Below are 20452 nucleotides of genomic sequence, written 5' to 3'. Positions count from 1 at the left end.
CAGGGACAATGACAAAACAACAGGAAACCATACACATACACCTGCTCACACACTTACAAAAATATACACAAACCGTATGTAGACACTCACACACATGCATAGCTTTATGCATGAACACAGGATAATAAAAACACATATGTCACAGAGTACACTCTGCTATATCCCATTTTTAAATAAGTAAACACTTCCTTTTAAGTGTGTGTTAAACGGTACAGTATATGTGTATCATGATGGCCATTAGAACATTTTGCCACAGAAACGCTTCCCCTATTTGCTCTAACAGAGCCGTGTAAAAATAACCTATGATACAAGGGAGAAAAAGCTTTGATAGAGTGGGAGACAGTGACTTAGAAGTCACTAAGAGAGTGAGAGTTGCAATGTGAAAAAACTGGATGTGTGTGTCGTGCAAAACTTGTGGAAACTAAGAAGATGCCCTTTGTGTCTTGTAGTGATTCTCAGGGGTACTATAGTAAGGGGTTGAATTATATAATAGGGGGCAGAGTGGAGTGCCATCTTAAGGACGGTACTGATAACTGATAGATAGATTTCGTACCAAAATGATCAAGGAAAAGCAATCAATCGCGTTTGGTGACAAATCACTTAGTTAACCCCAGACTGCAGTTGAAGTAATACTGAACAATCGAAACATATCAATCCCTTATTATTTCGTACTAATAAATAACTACCAGTGGAAACACCATTCCCTTTCACAGAGCCATAGCCATATAGGAAGTTAGTCAAGGCTTAGTATGTAGAAGCGACGTGTTACAGCTTGTTGTTACTTGGTACGGCCTTGTTATTACAGTACTGTTACGTTCCATCTACAGCACAAGCAGCAGAGCAGAGTAGGAGCGGTCTGGTTGGGAAGAATTTAGAGCATGTCATAGGTTAGCCATGCCTAAAGAGGAGGTTACTGTAGATCAAGTGTAGGGCAGAAAGCAAGGTAACAAATAGTGCTCAGTCAGACAATCACAGCCATAGATATTAAGTAAAGTGAGGCTCACCACGTAGCAGCATTGCCATTGCAATAAATAGTGAGTTTTAAACTAACCTCAAAGCCTAGAATGTCTTGTTGAGAGAGGGTTGATTTTCCAGACACAGATTAAGCCTAGTCAATGGAGATTCTCCACTGAGCATTCTTTTTAGTCCAGAACTAGGCTTAATCCGTGTTCAGGAAACCAGCCCAGAATGTTTTGTTGTCAGTGTATTAGCCTATTTGTCTTTTCATTTCATTGAACTGTCTTAGTAACATACTGTGAGGCCATGCCATGTGGTGACGAATAAGAATGAGTGATAAAGACATATGGATAGACAAAGAAAGAAGTCATCTACAGCAGTGGTTCTCAATCCTGGTCCTGGGGACCAAAATAGTGCATATTTTAGTTTTTTCCTTAGTACTACACACCTGATTAAAATAATCAAACCTTGATGATGAGTTGATCACTTGAATCAGCTGTGTAGTGCTAGGGCAAAAACTAAAATGTGCAACCCTTGGGGTCCCTAGGAGGACCAGGGTTGAGAACCACTGATCTACAGAATACAGTACACTAGTACCAGGGTTACAAGGCCCTACGTAAAACACTGTAGTCTGGCCCCTCAGTACAAGGGATCACATTTGGAGCACAAGGGAGTGTTGCTGGGTAACACAATCAAGAACCCTCCGTCATAAGTAAGGTTGTGACGATTATGTACTTTTAGGTAACGATTAATTGCCATGCAAATGTCCACGGTTATTGTCATATTTGTAATTTTTGTTGAAAAATGTTTTGAGCTTGTAACGAATCATAAAGCATCTTTGAAAATAAGTTACGACATACCTAATGAATACAACACAGCTTTGGTGACATTCCTGTTAAAAAAACGAATGGTTTTGACTGCTTGGAACTTCTGGAAATAAAGCTTCTCCTTCCGGCCATTACGTTCTGCTCGTAAAAGGATTACCAACTTTACCCACTCCATGTAAAAATTAAAAACTGCTATTAGGTGAACTATATCTACAAAAATATGAAGTTGAATCGCCCCTTCTCCTTAAATGAATGCATTAAAACGATTATGACGGTTATTTTTTTAAGTTCACGGTTATTGTCCATAATTTGTCGGTTACATGAATGTAGGATATTTGTGCCAGCCCTAGGACTCATAAGGCCTACATAACCGCTACATAACATTGTCATAATCATTACATAACAGATGTAATAAACAGCCATGACAGCTGGTGTTAATGACATCTCTTATCTCATGATTGTAAAAGTGTTGTATAGCCCTTATGATGGAGGGTTCAAGTCAAGTGTAACAGTATGTTATCTCAGAAACTAAGTAGCTGACTACAGTCCTTTCTTAATCCTAGGAAGTTCCACAGTACCATCCCTCAGTATAAAGGAGCAGACTACTGGATGAGTGCATATCACCACTGTCATATTCATATTCAGTCCTCCTAGCTCTCGCTGATCTGAGGGAATTCCTTGTAGATCTCCTGCACTATTAGCTTATCCATCTGTTTGGCTGTGGCCCCGCCCTCGTCCACTCCTGAGTCGTCCTCTTCTCCCAGAATTCTTTGCAGTGCGCCCTGCAGGTCGGAGAGGCGGTGCCGGTGCTCCAGGTAGTCTGTGGAGCGCATGATGGAGTGCATGAGGGAGAGGTACTCCATCCTCAACTGGAGGGAGGGAAACGAGAGAGAGAGAGAGAAAGAGCTGAAGAGAATGTGAGGCCATTAGCAAGCACAGTCATTATACAGTTCACGTTCACTTTCCTTTTGAGGATGCATTTATCAAGCCAAACATAAGACTCAGCCATGCTTAGGTCCCAGGCTGTCTGGCCAATGGGAAGAGGTGTGTGTGTGTGTGTGTGTGTGCGTGCATATCAGTGTCACCTTGTCCCCAGGTGAGAGGTCAGAGATGCATCGAACAGCGATGTCTATCATCACCATCATATCCGTGCGGTAGAAGATGTCTGAAGAGTCTCGGCTGGCAAAGACATCCTGCAGGAACTTAAGTACTGAATGTGGGGCAGGGGGAGCATGTTTAAAGACACACACAGGGTCATCTGGAGAGAGGAGAGAAATAACAAGTAAGAGTATGTAGACAGAGAGAGGAAAGTGAAAAAGGACTGAGAATGGATTCAAACTGTATTGTATTGAATAAAACCCATGTAAACAAAGGTGTGTCTCGCCTCCTCTGTTTAGTAGAAGCACTATTTTCTCAGAGAAGATCTTCACATTCTTCTTGACCACAGTCTGCATTATCACGTTGCTGCTGGGCACTGAAAGAGAGAAAGAATATTCAAACCTTGAAACAACATACACTTTACACTACCACAAATACCACACCGCATAGGTAAAACACACAAAGTAAAAGTCATTTAAAACTCTCAAAAGAACGCTTGGGTCCCCTTTGCCATAATACATAAAGCAGTCAATAGGGAACATTCCCCTTCACCAATTTTTAACCTCATATTGATTAAATACAGGACATAGAAAATCACTGTTTTCACGTCGAACTGGTATGGAGCTGCAGATCATGAATAAGAGCAGTGAAGTACCCCTGTAAAATAAAAGGTGTTTGCTCTGTCTAAAGCCTGTGTCCTCTCACCTATGAGGTGCAGGTTAAAGGCCAGGATGAGGTTGACACAGAGGTCAGGGAGCTGTTCTGTGGGGTCAGAGGGAAGACCGTCCTCAACCACATCTAGCAGGAACTGAACAAAACTAGCATTTAAGTGCTCTGTGGAGGGAGAGATAAACAGAGAGAGAGAGAGAAAAATAAAGAGATAGAGAGAGTTACATTTTCACCTTTGAGTTTGAACATATTGATCGATAATGTGATGGCAATTTGTAAGGATTCTAAAGCAATATAGTGGTCCTATTTAATGTTGCTCATACCATAGTGGTGATAGGGCACCTGCTCCCCCATAGAGAAGATCATAGTCAGGACCAAGGCTGTGTAACACATCTTCTGATGTTCTGGGGAGAGATAAAACACAGACACACAAACATTCATGAAAGAGATATAAAGGGATGCTAAATAAAATAGACTGAAACAGAAAGACATGAGGAAGGAGACAAAGGTCACAGTGAGAGAGAAAAAAGAGAGAGAGAGAGAAAAGGAAGTGATAGAGGAGGCCTCCTCACCCTGTGTGTCTGTCTGCAGGTCTCTGGCCAGCTCCATGGGCAGGATGGAGTTGAGGAGGGTGGAGATGAGGGTAGAGTCCAGGCTACACATCGCCCCAAACACCTTGAGCAACAGCAGGCGTAGAGACACTCTGTGTTCCTGCACAGTGACAAAGGAAGTAACACCGTTACTATGCAACTATGCGTTTCCAACACGCCGGTGAAACATCACTCATCTATGATAATTAAGTTAATTCATACCACAAACAACATATTTAAAAATAAGTCTGAAGGCTTTTTTACATTGTGGCCCTCTTGGGTGGGAAACAGTATGACAGGGTAACACAGAGTTAAGGATCTGGTAGTGAGTGACATGTAGAATATCTTACCATCTGGTAATAGGTCACTAGTGACAGCACTGGCTCCGAGTGGTTGACCCTGCACATCTTCTTACACACCTCTGGATCTGCATCCGTCTGGGGACACAAACACCCTCTTCCTTAGATTCAACAGTTACCAAAAGTCTCAGTGGTAATACTATCACATCTATCAAGGAATCTCTTTGTCCAGGGTTGTATTCATTAGTGCACACCGTAGCAAAACATTTTGCAACTAAAAAGGAAGACAAGCGTTTCTTATTGGACACATTCAGGCAGTCCCTTCCCGTTTCGGTCCGTTTTCTTCTGTTTGGCGTCTAGTGAATACAACCCAGATGCCAGTCCTGAGTCAACTGTCCCTGAGTGCACGTATCTCACCAGTATCTTCAGCAGCTCCTCCAAGTAACATGCGATGAGAGAGTGGTCTTCGTGAAGGGCCCAGCTGCGCTGTTGAGAGTCGTCAATGTGACGGGCAAGGTCGCCTAAGATGACCTCCAGGCGCTGTTCATCGTGACACACTTGTCCTTGTGGCAACACCGAACTCTGATCCTACAGGAAGAGGTTGGGGTTATTATGGGGTATGTTATGTGCAAATGGAATCTGTTTGACCTGACGAAGATCCACATCGGATTGAAACGTTGTCACTGTTATAGTTAGTATAAAGAGCATTTTAATTTGCAGACTTTCCTGTTATGTACAAGTATAATGTGCACGTATAACAACTTCACTTTCTAAAGGTTGAGGTTATAACACACTTCTAACATGAAATACTGTGTATTGGAGCAAGTAAGTTGCTACTAGACGGTTATGTAACTGACCTTGCTCTCTACCAATGAGAGGAGGACTTTCTCTAAGGCAGATGAGGCTTGAGGTAAGGTTGTCTGCAGGTGACCCACGACCACACCCACCGCTACACGAGACAGATCGTAACTCAGGCCTGTGTTCCTCCTCACCAGCTCAATAAGCTCTGCCCCTGTTGTCCCGGGGACAGGCTCTGAGTGAGTGGGGCTGCCGGGGGGGCTTTCAGCGACAGAGGGCGGGGCAAGAGGCCAGTCGGTTTCTGATTGGTCCTCTGTGCTGGGCTGTGGTGGGGGAGTGGGCTGAGGTTGAGGTTGGGGTGTGGGGCCCTTCTTTGAGGGAGCTGGCTGGGGAGAGGGGTCAGAGGGAGGTAGGTCGTCTGGAGGAGGGGGCGGGGGCTTCACACGGCTTGGCACTGGGGGCGGGGTGCTGGCAACGCTTGGAAGGCTGACATCAGAGGACACCACGGAGTGGGAGGAACCAGAGTCCAGGGAGGCGGAGCTGACAGAGGGGGACAGGCCAGTCCCTGCAGCAGGGGCGAGGCCAGGAGGAGGAGGAATGGATGACTCTGCTGAGAAAGAGAGAATGAGGAAGAATAAGGAGGAGCGAGAGAGAATAGAGTCAGTGTAGAAGTTGCAGTAGATGGCATGAGTAGTGTGTGTGTGTGTGTGTGTGTGTGTGTGTGTGTGTGTGTGAGAATGTGTGAGTGTGTGTGTGGAAAGAAGATGTGTGTCTCCATGGTGATGGTGAGAGTCACCTGGGCGTCGGCTGGCTCTTAGTTTCTCAGGAGGGGGTGGAGTTATGGGTGCTGCACGACGGGGCTGAGGAGGCACCTGCAAGAGATAACATTAAATCAGAGTAAATATCAGGATATCAGTTATATGTCTCAGCCTTCTCAAAAAATGGACTATCATGTATTCTTCTTCAGGTGCGTACGAATGCAAGTCTCTATCCAATACCTGGTAAAGCCCCTGCACATTGTCGGTACTCTCTGACATTGTGCGGCTGATCCCATTGGGTGGTTGCGGGGTGTGGCTGAGGGACAGTTCGCTGGTAGAGGAGGGCAGGCCCTGCTTAGGACCGGATGGAGTTGGACTTCGCCTTGACAGGGTCTCCTTCCTGTGATGGATCAACTTCCTGTTCCAGACGCAAAGAGAGTCAATGGCTATGTCTGAAATGTAATTTAATCTTACTACATCTTACTATGTAATGAATAGGGGGTCATTTCAGATGCAGCCTATGAAGATAACTGATCAGAGAGAAACCATGCAGGTTTATTTATTTGTATTTATTGTCACATACACCAGATAGGTGCAGTGAAATGTGTTGTTTTACAGGGTCAGCCATAGTATTACGGCACCCCTGGAGCAAATTAGGGTTAAGTGCCTTGCTCAAGGGCACATCGGCATATTTTTCACCTTGTCGGCTCGGGTATTCGCTCTAACCACTAGGCTACCTGCCACCCTATGATGATCAGGAATCAGCACCAATCAGGGAACTGCTGCATGAGGATTCTACACATCAGTATGTGACTGTGTGTGTATTCATGTTGCACTCACTGTAGCATGTCTCGCTGCTCCAGGTTGTATTTGCCCCCATTCTTCATGGCCATGTTATGGATCCCTTCGATGGCCCTGTCGATAGACTGTAAAACCTCATCCTGCTCTGGAGCCTGGGGCAGAGAGAAAAGGAGGGCAGAGAGATAGAGAGAGAGTTAAATATTCAATATCAGCATTAATTATTTTGAAACAAGGAAACAAAAACAAACAAAACATTTGTCTGGAGGGCAAAATGGGACTCCAGGCAGAAAAAACTAGGACAGCATGGTTATCCAACCTAAATCAAACCCTCTGAACAGTAACACGCCAACCAACGCAGTCCAGATACAGGCAGACACCTAGCCTGACCTCACCTACATGGCCTAGGCAAGGACACAGTCAGACAGCAAATCCTGCTGCACAGTGTGGAATCCACACTGACTGAATATCGCTCTGCTTCAGCGTGGTTTCATTTCACAAAATCAGATACACAATACACAATTTCAGCAAAACACACTCATGCAGTTCACACTGAGAACTCATTGACACAAATAAAAGTGCATTGGAGAATCCAGCTGTGTAGCTGTATGGAATATGGGATGCGGGCATTGATCTGAAAGGCCTGAGTTGTCACAAACTATGCATAGCTCTTCTAATTGAGCTCTCCCCATAGAAAGCATAAGAAATTAGATTAGATTACAGTTTTTATTGGTGCTATCTGATTAAAATCAATTTATCCTATGTACGTACTGTATTTACTCTAATCTCATCATCAGTCACGAGATTTTAGACGCGTGACACACAAATAACAGATGCGTCGCCACATTTGTTAATGCATTTTTGGCTTATGTCCCAACTACCCCTGCGGTACAGACCCAGCTGGCATTGCGAATTTGCCATGCCTCTCTGATTAGACCATTTGGGTTTATTCTGGAAACATATTTTAGTTTACATGTAAACGTCCACATATAACAGTGTCATGTTGCATATGGAAAATACTGTTAATATGCAGCGAAAAGCCTATAGAAAAAACTGAGCAAAGGACACAGGCAATGCAGCAGAGCAAAATGTTCTCAGTCTCTATCTAGCATGTCTCCCGTTCACCGAGGACTGTCACGTGAAAGAAAGTCACAAAAGTAGCTTAAATCAGGTCTATTGGAATGCAACGCAGCAATTGGACCTCTCCCCGATCGTTACATTCTCTGACTGACTGTGGTCCACTCTCTTTTATCATGCTAACAAGCTAGCGTGGAAGACCTACTTGTCAAAATCCACGTTCCACTTTCACTAATCAATAAAGTTATGTTAAGAAACCATGGTTAAACCTACCTGAATCCTTTCGATGTAAGAAGCGGGAACGTAGCCGGTTTCGCCCGAACTGCAGCGCGAGCCGAGCCACCAGTGTTTGTTGCTGCGTTCCAGGATCAGAAAGCTCTCACCCGCCCCGAAGTGGAGCGAGTTGGGCTCCGCAGATCGGAAGGCATACAGAGACCGATACATAGCTATTTATTCTGCTTTAAATCCCTTGTAATTCCTCAAAAACACCGATATGACTGTTTCAGCAAATACACAATTAGCTAATTATTACATGTACTCAGTCTAAGGTAATTTGAAATGTATATTTACGACATGGGCGAATGATTATCCTGCTTTCTATTTACAATGTAATCCAACTTGCGACTCTTGCTTGTCCCACAGTAGGGGGCGCGCACGCACGCAGAACAACACACGGGCGGGCACTCTCCTTTGGTATTCAGGCGAATTAATCAATGGCAGAGCTGCTTGTTCTTGTCCAATCTTTTTCTTGCAGTTTTGTTTGCGATATAAATCCAATATATATATAGACAACTCTTAATGCAAGCTTGCTTCACATGTGTATCAGATATAGGGCCATAATTATGTCCATCATTGGAAACTATTTCCAGATTAATAGAAATAGATACTTTTTATGTGCTTTATTATGTATTGGGGGTTTGTGGTATATGGTCAATATACCACAGCTAAGAGCCAATTTATGCTTGATCCGAAAATGTGTTCGGAGGCGCGGTATGGATGGTGGGACGCAATTGCGAGGCCCCAGAGGCACGCAGAGGCCAAATTGAGCTCCTTACCTTGAGCTCCATACCGCATCGCTGTTCGTCTCTCAAATTGTGTAACAATGTGGAGGGCTCCATATAGCTCCGCATTGACATGATTGGTTGACGGTAGGTGAGGACAGGCGGTCCTGTATAAACAGAAACTGACTTCCTTGACAACTTCCTCTACAACAGCTCTGTGAAGCGCAAGAAGTATGAATGCCCTGACTTCTGCAGAGGCCATATCAGTGTAAATGCTGCATGGTCATTGCAGAAGTCGGGTTGACCATGTAGCACCAAACTTCCTCGGGCATTATTGCTTAATTTTACCACATGCAAATTATCATCCTCCAAAATTCTGCCTTAACCACGTTTCCATCCACAGTTTTCATGCCAGTAAAGTAATATTGTATTTTAAAAAAAATCAGGACAGCTGTGATGGAAACGGAGTTTCGGTACAATTTTATAAATGCCAACAGATAATTAGTTCATTGGACATGGTGAGATTTTTTTGTGTCAGTAAAATGTATTATGCGAGAAATGGCGTTGGAAACGCCTTTATGCGCAAATACTGATATAATAACCATAATATCGAAGCAAATTTGGGAGTCACGCGACCGGTGTGGTCCTCCCACTATGACTCGGCAAACTATACAGTTTATTAGGCTACAGATGAAGTAAATTATGATTAACTTCACAGGGTCTTGAAAGTACACGCTATGAGCTTGATGCTCCTTTCCAATAAATATCGAGGGTCTTATTCTGGTGACATGATGATCGATGCTTGACTGCCGTTTGACAAATACAAATATTGTCGCATTTATCCATAATAATCTCATCATGTAGATTTGGCTACCCGCACTGTATCTGCGAGATGTTGGCTAGAGCGCATGTGTCAAGACCAGAGTAAGCACATTTGCTATTTAACGCAACAGTTTTTGTGACAAAACTATCGGTAGAGTTGAAAATGCGATGGAAACACATTAAACTTGAGATTTTATTAGGTACATGAAAACTTGCGCGAAAAATCAGTTTGGTGGAAACAAACCACTAGAGGGAAAATGCCCATATTTTCTTTATGCGGATTTGAGAATGTTCACATGAAAATCTGTCGCCAATTGAATGGAAACCTAGCTATTGATACAATTAATCACTGATTGCTACAATGTATTTACGTAATAAAATAACCGGAAGTACCCAAACGGAAGTATCACACTTTGTGCTACACAAAATCAGTTCCCAGCGGCATTAGGTAAGTAACTGTCAACAACATGGATATCGCGATGTGTGCGTGACTGTTTCTCCAGAGATCTTCACATCCCCTGCGATCACAAGGTCCAGCACTGACTGTTCAGAAACGACACTGTGGTTTAGTTCTAACTAACTAACTTTAGCTGCACAACCTGACATCTATGCCATCTGGAAGCTAGCTAGCAAATAGGAGATGCTACTTGAGAGATATTCCAGCCAGACAAGGCTATTGCCAATGCCAGATCTATGGTTATTATGTCTTGCTACATGTGAGAGCCCCATTTAATATAGTCTGACCAAAATTCAAAGTCAACCCATTTTAGACATCTTTATTATTTATTTAACCTTTAATTTGACAGGGAGTCATGCTGAGATCAACCTTTTACAGTTGAGCCCTGTATACAGGTCTGATGTCCCTATCCCACATCCTTCTGTCATCCTAGCCAGAGTAGATTCCAACCGTATGCTTGCTTACAGCTGCACTGGGGTCGGACTAGCCCTTCTCAAATAGTGGGGCGCGCCCCCCTGGGGGGGCTCGGAGCGATGCCAGGGGGGGGGCGCGTGTGACCCCGGGGAACATGGTTTTTTTTTGCCGCAGGGAGTAGGGTTTTTTTGCACGGAACAAGAGCACACAGCACAGAGCAGGAGATATGAAGTGCAGATAACAAACCCTTAAGAGACACCATGGAAAAATATTTAACAGGGATGAAAAGAAAGGCGGAGAGAGACGGAGATGAGACAAATGTAAGTCTCCCGAAAGCTAAGACAAGGAAATATGACGAAGCGTATGTAGCGCTTGGCTTCACTGCGACTACGGTGGGAGACGAGGAAAGACCGGTATGTTTACTGTGTCTAAAAATGTTGGCAGCGGACAGCATGAAGCCAAATAAATTAAGGCGTCACTTAAAGACATTACACCCCAATCATGCTGATACACCCCAATCACCAGACCACTAAAAACAAGAGTCTTCTCTGCTATCTGTGAGGAGATGGGAGCTGAACATCAAGCTGTGCTGTTTCACAGTGAAGCAAGGTGGCTGTCACGAGGAAAAGTCTTGTCCCGAGTTTTTGAGCTCAGAGAGCAGATAAGAATGTTTTCGGAGCAGGAGCACAAGTATGACCTCGCAGAAAAATTTAGTGATGAGAACTTCCTGGCAAAACTGGCCTACCTGAGTGACATATTTGGAAAGCTAAATGAACTAAATCTACAGCTTCAAGGGAAAGATAAACACCTCAGGTCACAGAAAAGATCAGCTCTTTCACTCGAACGCTTGCAATGTGGGACAGGCGACTTGATGAAGGAAATACTGATTCATTCGAGAACCTGAATGAATTTGTTGACACTACTGACTATGATGCCACCTCAGTGATTCCATATATTAAGGAGCATATTTCATCACTGATGGGATTCTTTAAAAAGTACTTCCCTGAAAACAGTTCCCAATATGACTGGGTGAGAGATCCTTTCAATGCACCAGCTCCAACTGGTTTCAGCTCTGCAGAGGAGGACCAGTTCATTGATATGACGTCTGACTCCACATTGAGACTGAGGTTCACATCACAGACACTGAGTGAATTTTGGCTGAGTGTAGAGAGGCAGTATCCACTCTTAGGGCAGAGGGCCATGGGCATTCTTCTTCCTTTTGCAACATCTTATCTTTGTGAGATTGGCTTCTCTGCTGTTGCTGCACTGAAGACCAAGTACAGGTCCCAGCTAAACATTGAGCAGGAGCTGAGAGTTGCAGTATCATGCTTGGCCCTGTGTAGCTCAGTTGGTAGAGCATGGCGCTTGCAACGTCAGGGTTGTGGGTTCGTTTCCCACGGGGGGCCAGTATGAAAATGTATGCACCCACTAACTGTAAGTCGCTCTGGATAAGAGCGTCTGCTAAATGACTAAAATGTAAAATGTAAATGTAATGCTTCAAACCCCGCTTCGAAAAGCTGTGCACTGCAAAATGTGCTCATTGTAGCCATTAATCCTGACTTCCTCATTTTTATAAAAAAAATCAGCACAAATTGTTTTATTCATTTTTGTTTTATAGGTCAAAGTGTTTCATATATTGTGCTCCTGAGTTAATGTTGCTGATCAATTTGAATGTATTATTATTTATTGATTATGTTTAATTTTGTTTTTCAGTATCAAATGGTCAAAAATGTTTTACAGTTTAAATAAGGTTTGAATGTTTTATTTTATTTCAGGCAAATTGATGAACTTTAAGTATTTTCTGTTACAGACTAAAAACAATGTTAATAAAGTTATTCTTTGTTGTAAGTTGATCTATATTACTTTATTTTTTATTTTTTTGTTTTCTTTAATGTTAATAAGGATACAATGTTATGCAGAGGTGTACTTATAACAATTGTATAGATAAATTATACTATTTACAGTCGCGGCGGAGAGTTGGGGTGCGCGAAATGTTTACTTCTTCCTAGGGGGGGCGTAACAGAAAATAATTGAGAAGCACTGGACTAGCCCAAGGTGTAATCTTAAGGAGCCTACCATTATTCCTTAAGGTCAAAGGACTTTATATGTTATTTTCAGAGGTAGATTTGCTCTGGCAGCCAAAACAGCCAAGTTATCCATCTAAACGTGAATCGATTCTCAATTGCGATACGGTTCTAGAACATAAAGCCATTTACTTTCATAACACATCAAAATAATTTCACAAATGCAAAATATACACTTAAATTTTTTAATTTTAATCATTTAGCAGACACTCTTATCCAGAGCGACTTACAGTAGTGAGTGGATACATTTCCGTACTGGTCCCCATGTGGAATGGCACGTTGTGTTCGACCTTTGCTCTAATCCCCACCAGAAGTCAACCTTTATGACGGTTCTCTTTAAAAAAAATCTCTCTTCAGCTTCAGTTTACCTGCTTCCTGTAATACTGTTGAGTGCTGTGTGAGAGAGATTTAACTGGCTAAATTAGTAGTGATGAGTTGAATATGAGATGTAACAGAGATGTAACGATAGTTACCGGAGTTGTAACTCCAGTTCTATGAGTGGAGCGAGCCCCATAGGGGAGCTCTGCTCCTATTGGTTTACCCAGCTGCCTAGGCAGCGAACAGCCTGAGACAAAATTATGCACACACCTGCAGCCAATAGGAGTACAGGTGTCCCTATAAGAGGGGACGCTTCCCCTCAATCAGCCTCCCGAGAAATTACCTTCAGCGAGACTGGATGGTGGCAGGGCCTTAAATTCTATGGGGCTCCGCTCCACTCATAGAACTGGAGTTACAACTCCAGTAACTATCGTTCTATATCGTGGAGCTCCGCCCCATAGGGCGCAATGCTCCAAAATGTACTCCCTGCCGAGCCCAACACTTCCCACTTAAATGAAAAGGTCGGGCCTAGCAATGGCTGCGATCAAGTCCCACAGTACTGTGACACACTGTGTCACAATATACTGTGTCCTCGGTACAAATCCGCCCCACCTAGTCCAATGGCATTACCAATGTCTAGTGGGCAGATAACCAGAATATGAGTCATACTAATCTGAACCAGCAGATAGATGACGTCACAATTCCGTCAATATTTTATGTCCGATCTAATAGTAATGTAACAAAGTTACAAAAACGATTTCCCTCATCATCCCGCCCCAACCCAGTAACACTGGTGGGCAGATTAATAACAATCCCTCTACTGTACTGAACATGTCAGTCAGGAATCATGTCATATATGTCTCCCTCTAACAGGAGCGGACCTGAAAGAGACCTACCTCTTCTAGTCCTGCATTCCTTCTCCTAGCTCAAGGCCTCCCATCAGCTACGCTGAGTACAAACCGAGCCAAAGAATTAGAAGACATATCCAAGAGATAGAAACGGATAAATGGAGACGGTGACGACCACGACGCTGCTGCACAGATATCCTCTACACCCGTTCCTCTGAAAAGGGCAGTAGAAGCCTCTACTCCACGAGTGGAGTGGGCTCTTATACCTGAGGCAATTGTCGCCCTGCTACCTCATAAGCTGTCTCAATGCCTTCGCAAAGCCAATGAAACAGACGCTGTTTTGAAAGTGGTCTACCTAGTGCAGCCGCACCGTGACACACAAACAGCTGAGGCGATGACCTAATCGCTGCTGTGCGCTCAACGTAACACGCCAAAGCGCGCACTGGGCACAGGCGATGGAGCCTTTCCTCTCCTCTCCCCATGGGGAGTGGGAGAAAAAGCCCACAGCTCCACGGTCTGTGATCTATATGAGCTCTTAATAACCTTCGGCATAAATGCCTGGTTAGGACGTAACACTGCTCTGCTCAAATCGCCATTAATGGCAAGGCAGTCGGGTATCGTCGAAAGAGCACACAAATCACTGACACGCTTAGCAGTAGTCAAAACGAACAACAGTGCCGTCTTCACAGACAGCATCTTGAGGGGAATTTGGTTCAATTGTTCGAATGGCGGCTCGCAGAGCGCTTCGAGTACCAGAGCCAAATCATAAGCTGCCGTGTTCCCAAAAGGAAACGTTTCACCAGAGGGTGGCTGAAGACATTGTCTCTGCCAAACCCCTCATGACAAGCCGAAATCGCCGCTGCAAAAACCTTAATGGTGGCGGGCGATGCTGCTTATTTACATTTACATTTACGTCATTTAGCAGACGCTCTTATCCAGAGCGACTTACAAATTGGTGCATTCACCTTATAGCCAGTGGGATAACCACTTTACAATATATATATACAGTGGGGAAAAAAAGTATTTAGTCAGCCACCAATTGTGCAAGTTCTCCCACTTAAAAAGATGAGAGAGGCCTGTAATTTTCATCATAGGTACACGTCAACTATGACAGACAAATTGAGGAGAAAAATTCCAGAAAATCACATTGTAGGATTTTTAATGAATTTATTTGCAAGTTATGGTGGAAAATAAGTATTTGGTCACCTACAAACAAGCAAGATTTCTGGCTCTCACAGACCTGTAACTTCTTCTTTAAGAGGATCCCTGTCCTCCACTCGTTACCTGTATTAATGGCACCTGTTTGAACTTGTTATCAGTATAAAGACACCTGTCCACAACCTCAAACAGTCACCTCCAAACTCCACTATGGCCAAGACCAAAGAGCTGTCAAAGGACACCAGAAACAAAATTGTAGACCTGCACCAGGCTGGGAAGACTGAATCTGCAATAGGTAAGCAGCTTGGTTTGAAGAAATCAACTGTGGGAGCAATTATTAGGAAATGGAAGACATACAAGACCACTGATAATCTCCCTCGATCTGGGGCTCCATGCAAGATCTCACCCGTGGGATCAAAATGATCACAAGAACGGTGAGCAAAAATCCCAGAACCACACAGGGGGACCTAGTGAATGACCTGTAGAGAGCTGGGACCAAAGTAACAAAGCCTACCATCAGTAACACACTACGCCGCCAGGGACTCAAATCATGCAGTGCCAGATGTGTCCCCCTGCTTAAGCCAGTACATGTCCAGGCCCGTCTGAAGTTTGCTAGAGTGCATTTGGATGGTCCAGAAGAGGATTGGGAGAATGTCATATGGTCCGATGACTTTTTGGTAAAAACTCAACTCGTCGTGTTTGGAGGACAAAGAATGCTGAGTTGCATTTAAAGAACACCATACCTACTGTGAAGCATGGGAGTGGAAACATCATGCTTTGGGGCTGTTTTTCTGCAAAGGGACCAGGACGACTGATCCGTGTAAAGGAAAGAATGAATGGGGCCATGTATCGTGAGATTTTGAGTGAAAACCTCCTTCCATCAGCAAGGGCATTGAAGATGAAACGTGGCTGGGTCTTTCAGCATGACAATGATCCCAAACACACCGCCGGGCAACGAAGGAGTGACTTGGTAAGAAGCATTTCAAGGTCCTGGAGTGGCCTAGCCAGTCTCCAGATCTCAACGCCATAGAAAATCTTTGGAGGGAGTTGAAAGTCCGTGTTGCCCAGCGACAGCCCCAAAACATCACTGCTCTAGAGGAGATCTGCATGGAGGAATGGGCCAAAATACCAGCAACAGTGTGTGAAAACCTTGTGAAGACTTACAGAAAACGTTTGACCTGTGTCATTGTCAACAAAGGGTATATAACAAAGTATTGAGAAACTTTTGTTATTGACCAAATACTTATTTTCCACCATAATTTGCAAATAAATTCATTAAAATCCTACAATGTGATTTTCTGGATATTTTTTCTCATTTTGTCTGTCATAGTTGACATGTACCTATGATGAAAATTACAGGCCTCTCTCGTCTTTTTAAGTGGGAGAACTTGCACAATTGGTGGCTGACTAAATACTTTTTTTTCCCCACTGTATATATACAGTGGGAAAAAGTATTTAGTCAGCCACCAATTGTGCAAGTTCTCCTACTTAAAAAGATGAGAGAGGCCTGTAATTTTCATCATAGGTACACGTCAACTATGACAGACAAAATGAGATTTTTTTTTCTCCAGAAAATCACATTGTAGGATTTTAATGAATTTATTTGCAAATGATGGTGGAAAATAAGTATTTGGTCAATAACAAAAGTTTCTCAATACTTTGTTATATACCCTTTGTTGGCAATGACACAGGTAAAACGTTTTCTGTAAGTCTTCACAAGGTTTCACACACTGTTGCTGGTATTTTTGGCCCATTCCTCCATGCAGATCTCCTCTAGAGCAGTGATGTTTTGGGGCTGTCGCTGGGCAACACGGACTTTCAACTCCCTCCAAAGATTTTCTATGGGGTTGCGATCTGGAGACTGGCTAGGCCACTCCAGGACCTTGAAATGCTTCTTCGAAGCCACTCCTTCGTTGCCCGGGCGGTGTGTTTGGGATCATTGTCATGCTGAAAGACCCAGACACGTTTCATCTTCAATGCCCTTGCTGATGGAAGGAGGTTTTCACTCAAAATCTCACGATACATGGCCCCATTCATTCTTTCCTTTACACGGATCAGTCGTCCTGGTCCCTTTGCAGAAAAACAGCCCCAAAGCATGATGTTTCCACCCCCATGCTTCACAGTAGGTATGGTGTTCTTTGGATGCAACTCAGCATTCTTTGTCCTCCAAACACGACGAGTTGAGTTTTTACCAAAAAGTTATATTTTGGTTTCATCTGACCATATGACATTCTCCCAATCCTCTTCTGGATCATCCAAATGCACTCTAGCAAACTTCAGACGGGCCTGGACATGTACTGGCTTAAGCAGGGGGACACGTCTGGCACTGCAGGATTTGAGTCCCTACGGCGTAGTGTGTTACTGATGGTAGGCTTTGTTACTTTGGTCCCAGCTCTCTGCAGGTCATTCACTAGGTCCCCCCGTGTGGTTCTGGGATTTTTGCTCACCGTTCTTGTGATCATTTTGACCCCACGGGGTGAGATCTTGCGTGGAGCCCCAGATCGAGGGAGATTATCAGTGGTCTTGTATGTCTTCCATTTCCTAATAATTGCTACCACAGTTGATTTCTTCAAACCAAGCTGCTTACCTATTGCAGATTCAGTCTTCCCAGCCTGGTGCAGGTCTACAATTTTGTTTCTGGTGTCCTTTGACAGCTCTTTGGTCTTGGCCATAGTGGAGTTTGGAGTGTGACTGTTTGAGGTTGTGGACAGGTGTCTTTTATACTGATAACAAGTTCAAACAGGTGCCATTAATACAGGTAACGAGTGGAGGACAGAGGAGCCTCTTAAAGAAGAAGTTACAGGTCTGTGAGAGCCAGAAATCTTGCTTGTTTGTAGGTGACCAAATACTTATTTTCCACCATAATTTGCAAATAAATTCATTAAAAATCCTACAATGTGATTTTCTGGATTTCTTTTTCTCAATTTGTCTGTCATAGTTGACGTGTACCTATGATGAAAATTACAGGCCTCTCTCGTCTTTTTAAGTGGGAGAACTTGCACAATTGGTGGCTGACTAAATACTTTTTTGACCCCACTGTATATGAACTCCAGTCGTACTTTATCAAATGCCTTTTCAAAGTCTGCTATGAATAGCAGGCCTGGTTTCACAGATTTTTCATAGTGTTCTATTGTTTCCAGTACTTGCCTTATATTATCTCCAATGTATCATCCATGTAAAAAAACCTGTCTGATTAGAATGAATAATGTCCGACAATACCTTTTTAATTCTATGCGCTATACGTTTTGCTAGAATTTTTGCATCACAACACTGAAGCGTAAGGGGCCTCCAATTTTTTTCATGGACTGGATCTTTATATTATTTTTTCTCAATTTGTCTGTCATAGTTGACATGTACCTATGATGAAAATTACAGGCCTCTCTCATCTTTTTAAGTGGGAGAACATGCACAATTGGTGGCTGACTAAATACTTTTTTCCCCCACTGTATATATATATATATATATATAAATTTTTTTTTTTTCTTTCTTTGGGGTGGGGTAAGGGGGGGTAGAAGGATTACTTTATCCTATTCCAGGTATTCCTTAAAGAGGTGGGGTTTCAAGTGTCTCCGGAAGGTGGTGAGTGACTCCACTGTCCTGGCGTCGTGAGGGAGCTTGTTCCACCATTGGGGTGCCAGAGCAGCGAACAGTTTTGACTGGGCTGAGTGGGAACTGTGCTTCCGCAGAGGTAGGGGGGCCAGCAGGCCAGAGGTGGATGAACGCAGTGCCCTCGTTTGGGTGTAGGGACTGATCAGAGCCTGAAGGTACGGAGGTGCCGTTCCCCTCACAGCTCCGTAGGCAAGCACCATGGTCTTGTAGCAGATGCGAGCTTCAACTGGAAGCCAGTGGAGTGTGCGGAGGAGCGGGGTGACGTGAGAGAACTTGGGAAGGTTGAACACCAGATGGGCTGCGGCATTCTGGATGAGTTGTAGGGGTTTAATGGCACAGGCAGGGAGCCCAGCCAACAGCGAGTTGCAGTAATCCAGACGGGAGATGACAAGTGCCTGGATTAGGACCTGTGCCGCTTCCTGTGTAAGGCAGGGTCATACTCTCCGAATGTTGTAGAGCATGAACCTACAGGATCCGGGCACCGCCTTGATGTTAGCGGAGAACGACAGGGTGTTGTCCAGGGTCACGCCAAGGCTCTTCGCACTCTGGGAGGAGGACACAACGGAGTTGTCAACCGTGATGGCGAGATCATGGACCGGGCAGTCCTTCCCCGGGAGGAAGAGCAGCTCCGTCTTGCCGAGGTTCAGCTTGAGGTGGTGATCCGTCATCCACACTGATATGTCTGCCAGACATGCAGAGATGCGATTCGCCACCTGGTTATCAGAAGGGGGAAAGGAGAAGATTAGTTGTGTGTCGTCAGCATAGCAATGATAGGAGAGGCCATGTGAGGATATGACAGAGCCAAGTGACTTGGTGTATAGCGAGAATAGGAGAGGGCCTAGAACTGAGCCCTGGGGGACACCAGTGCTGAGAGCACATGGTGCGGAGACAGATTCTCGCCACGCCACTTGGTAGGAGCAACCGGTCACGTAGGACGCAATCCAAGAGTGAGCCGCGCCGGAGATGCCCAACTCGGAGAGGGTGGAGAGGAGGATCTGATGGTTCACAGTATCAAAGGCAGCAGACAGGTCTAGAAGGACAAGAGCAGAGGAGAGAGAGTTAGCTTTAGCAGTGCGGAGAGCCTCCGTGACACAGAGAAGAGCAGTCTCAGTTGAATGACCAGTCTTGAAACCTGACTGGTTTGGATCAAGAAGGTCATTCTGAGACAGATAGCAAGAGAGTTGGCTAAAGACGGCACGCTCAAGAGTTTTGGAGAGAAAAGAAAGAAGGGATACTGGTCTGTAGTTGTTGACATCAGAGGGATCGAGTGTTGGTTTTTTGAGAAGGGGTGCAACTCTCGCTCTCTTGAAGATGGAAGGGACATAGCCAGCGGTCAAGGATGAGTTGATGAGCGAGGTGAGGTAAGGGAGAAGGTCACCGGAGATGGTCTGGAGAAGAGAGGAGGGGATAGGGTCAAGCGGGCAGGTTGTTGGGCGGCCGGCCGTCACAAGTCGCAATATTTCATCTGGAGAGAGAGGGGAGAAAGAAGTCAAAGCATAGGGTAGGGCAGTGTGAGCAGGACCAGCAGTGTCATTTGACTTAACAAACGAGGATCGGATGTCGTCAACCTTCTTTTCAAAATGGTTGACAAAGTCATCCACAGAGAGGGGGGAGGGGAAGGAGGATTCAGCAGGGAGGAGAAGGTGGCAAAGAGCTTCCTAGGGTTAGAGGCAGATGCTTGGAATTTAGAGTGGTAGAAAGTGGCTTTAGCAGCAGAAACAGATGAAGAAAATGTAGAGAGGAGGGAGTGAAAAGATGCCAGGTCCGCAGGGAGTCTAGTTTTCCTCCATTTCCGCTCGGCTGCCCGGAGCCCTGTTCTGTGAGCTCGCAATGAGTCGTCAAGCCACGGAGCAGGAGGGGAGGACCGAGC

At 44.5% G+C, this 20452-nt stretch overlaps 1 protein-coding gene across 2 annotated transcripts; it reads right to left on the bottom strand.

The window, feature by feature from the left end:
* Positions 1 to 1410: 1410 nt before the first annotated feature.
* Positions 1411 to 8510, bottom strand: LOC121578086 (NCK-interacting protein with SH3 domain). 2 transcript variants are annotated; one of them, XM_041892187.2, is made up of 13 exons: positions 8145 to 8510; positions 6837 to 6949; positions 6237 to 6414; positions 6035 to 6110; positions 5298 to 5848; positions 4858 to 5028; positions 4492 to 4578; positions 4124 to 4262; positions 3875 to 3955; positions 3588 to 3716; positions 3169 to 3258; positions 2870 to 3042; positions 1411 to 2653 (listed from the first exon to the last, which is right to left on the bottom strand). In XM_041892187.2, exons 1-13 carry the CDS (start codon positions 8313 to 8315, stop codon positions 2435 to 2437), a joined length of 2178 nt encoding a protein of 725 aa, XP_041748121.1. In that variant the 5' UTR covers positions 8316 to 8510; the 3' UTR covers positions 1411 to 2434. The 2 variants fall into 2 exon arrangements, with proteins under 2 accessions (XP_041748121.1, XP_041748122.1); XM_041892188.2 differs by having other exon boundaries at positions 5298 to 5845.
* Between the last annotated feature and the right edge of the window lie 11942 nt (positions 8511 to 20452).

The sequence above is a fragment of the Coregonus clupeaformis genome, chromosome 12 (genome assembly GCF_020615455.1).
Source record: "Coregonus clupeaformis isolate EN_2021a chromosome 12, ASM2061545v1, whole genome shotgun sequence".
In the NCBI taxonomy this organism is placed as follows: Eukaryota; Metazoa; Chordata; class Actinopteri; order Salmoniformes; family Salmonidae; genus Coregonus; species Coregonus clupeaformis.
This window is presented reverse-complemented; position numbering and strand designations above follow the sequence as displayed.

Bases quoted from the DNA above. Each gene is read 5' to 3' on its own strand.
- LOC121578086 (XM_041892187.2), bottom strand. From the start codon at position 8,315: ATGTATCGGTCTCTGTATGCCTTCCGATCTGCGGAGCCCAACTCGCTC. The intron at 6,415-6,836 runs GTGAGTGCAACA...CGTCTGGAACAG, and splicing joins GAGCAGCGAGACATGCTACA to GAAGTTGATCCATCACAGGA. The intron at 3,956-4,123 runs GTGAGGAGGCCT...ATCTCTCCCCAG, and splicing joins CCTGCAGACAGACACACAGG to AACATCAGAAGATGTGTTAC.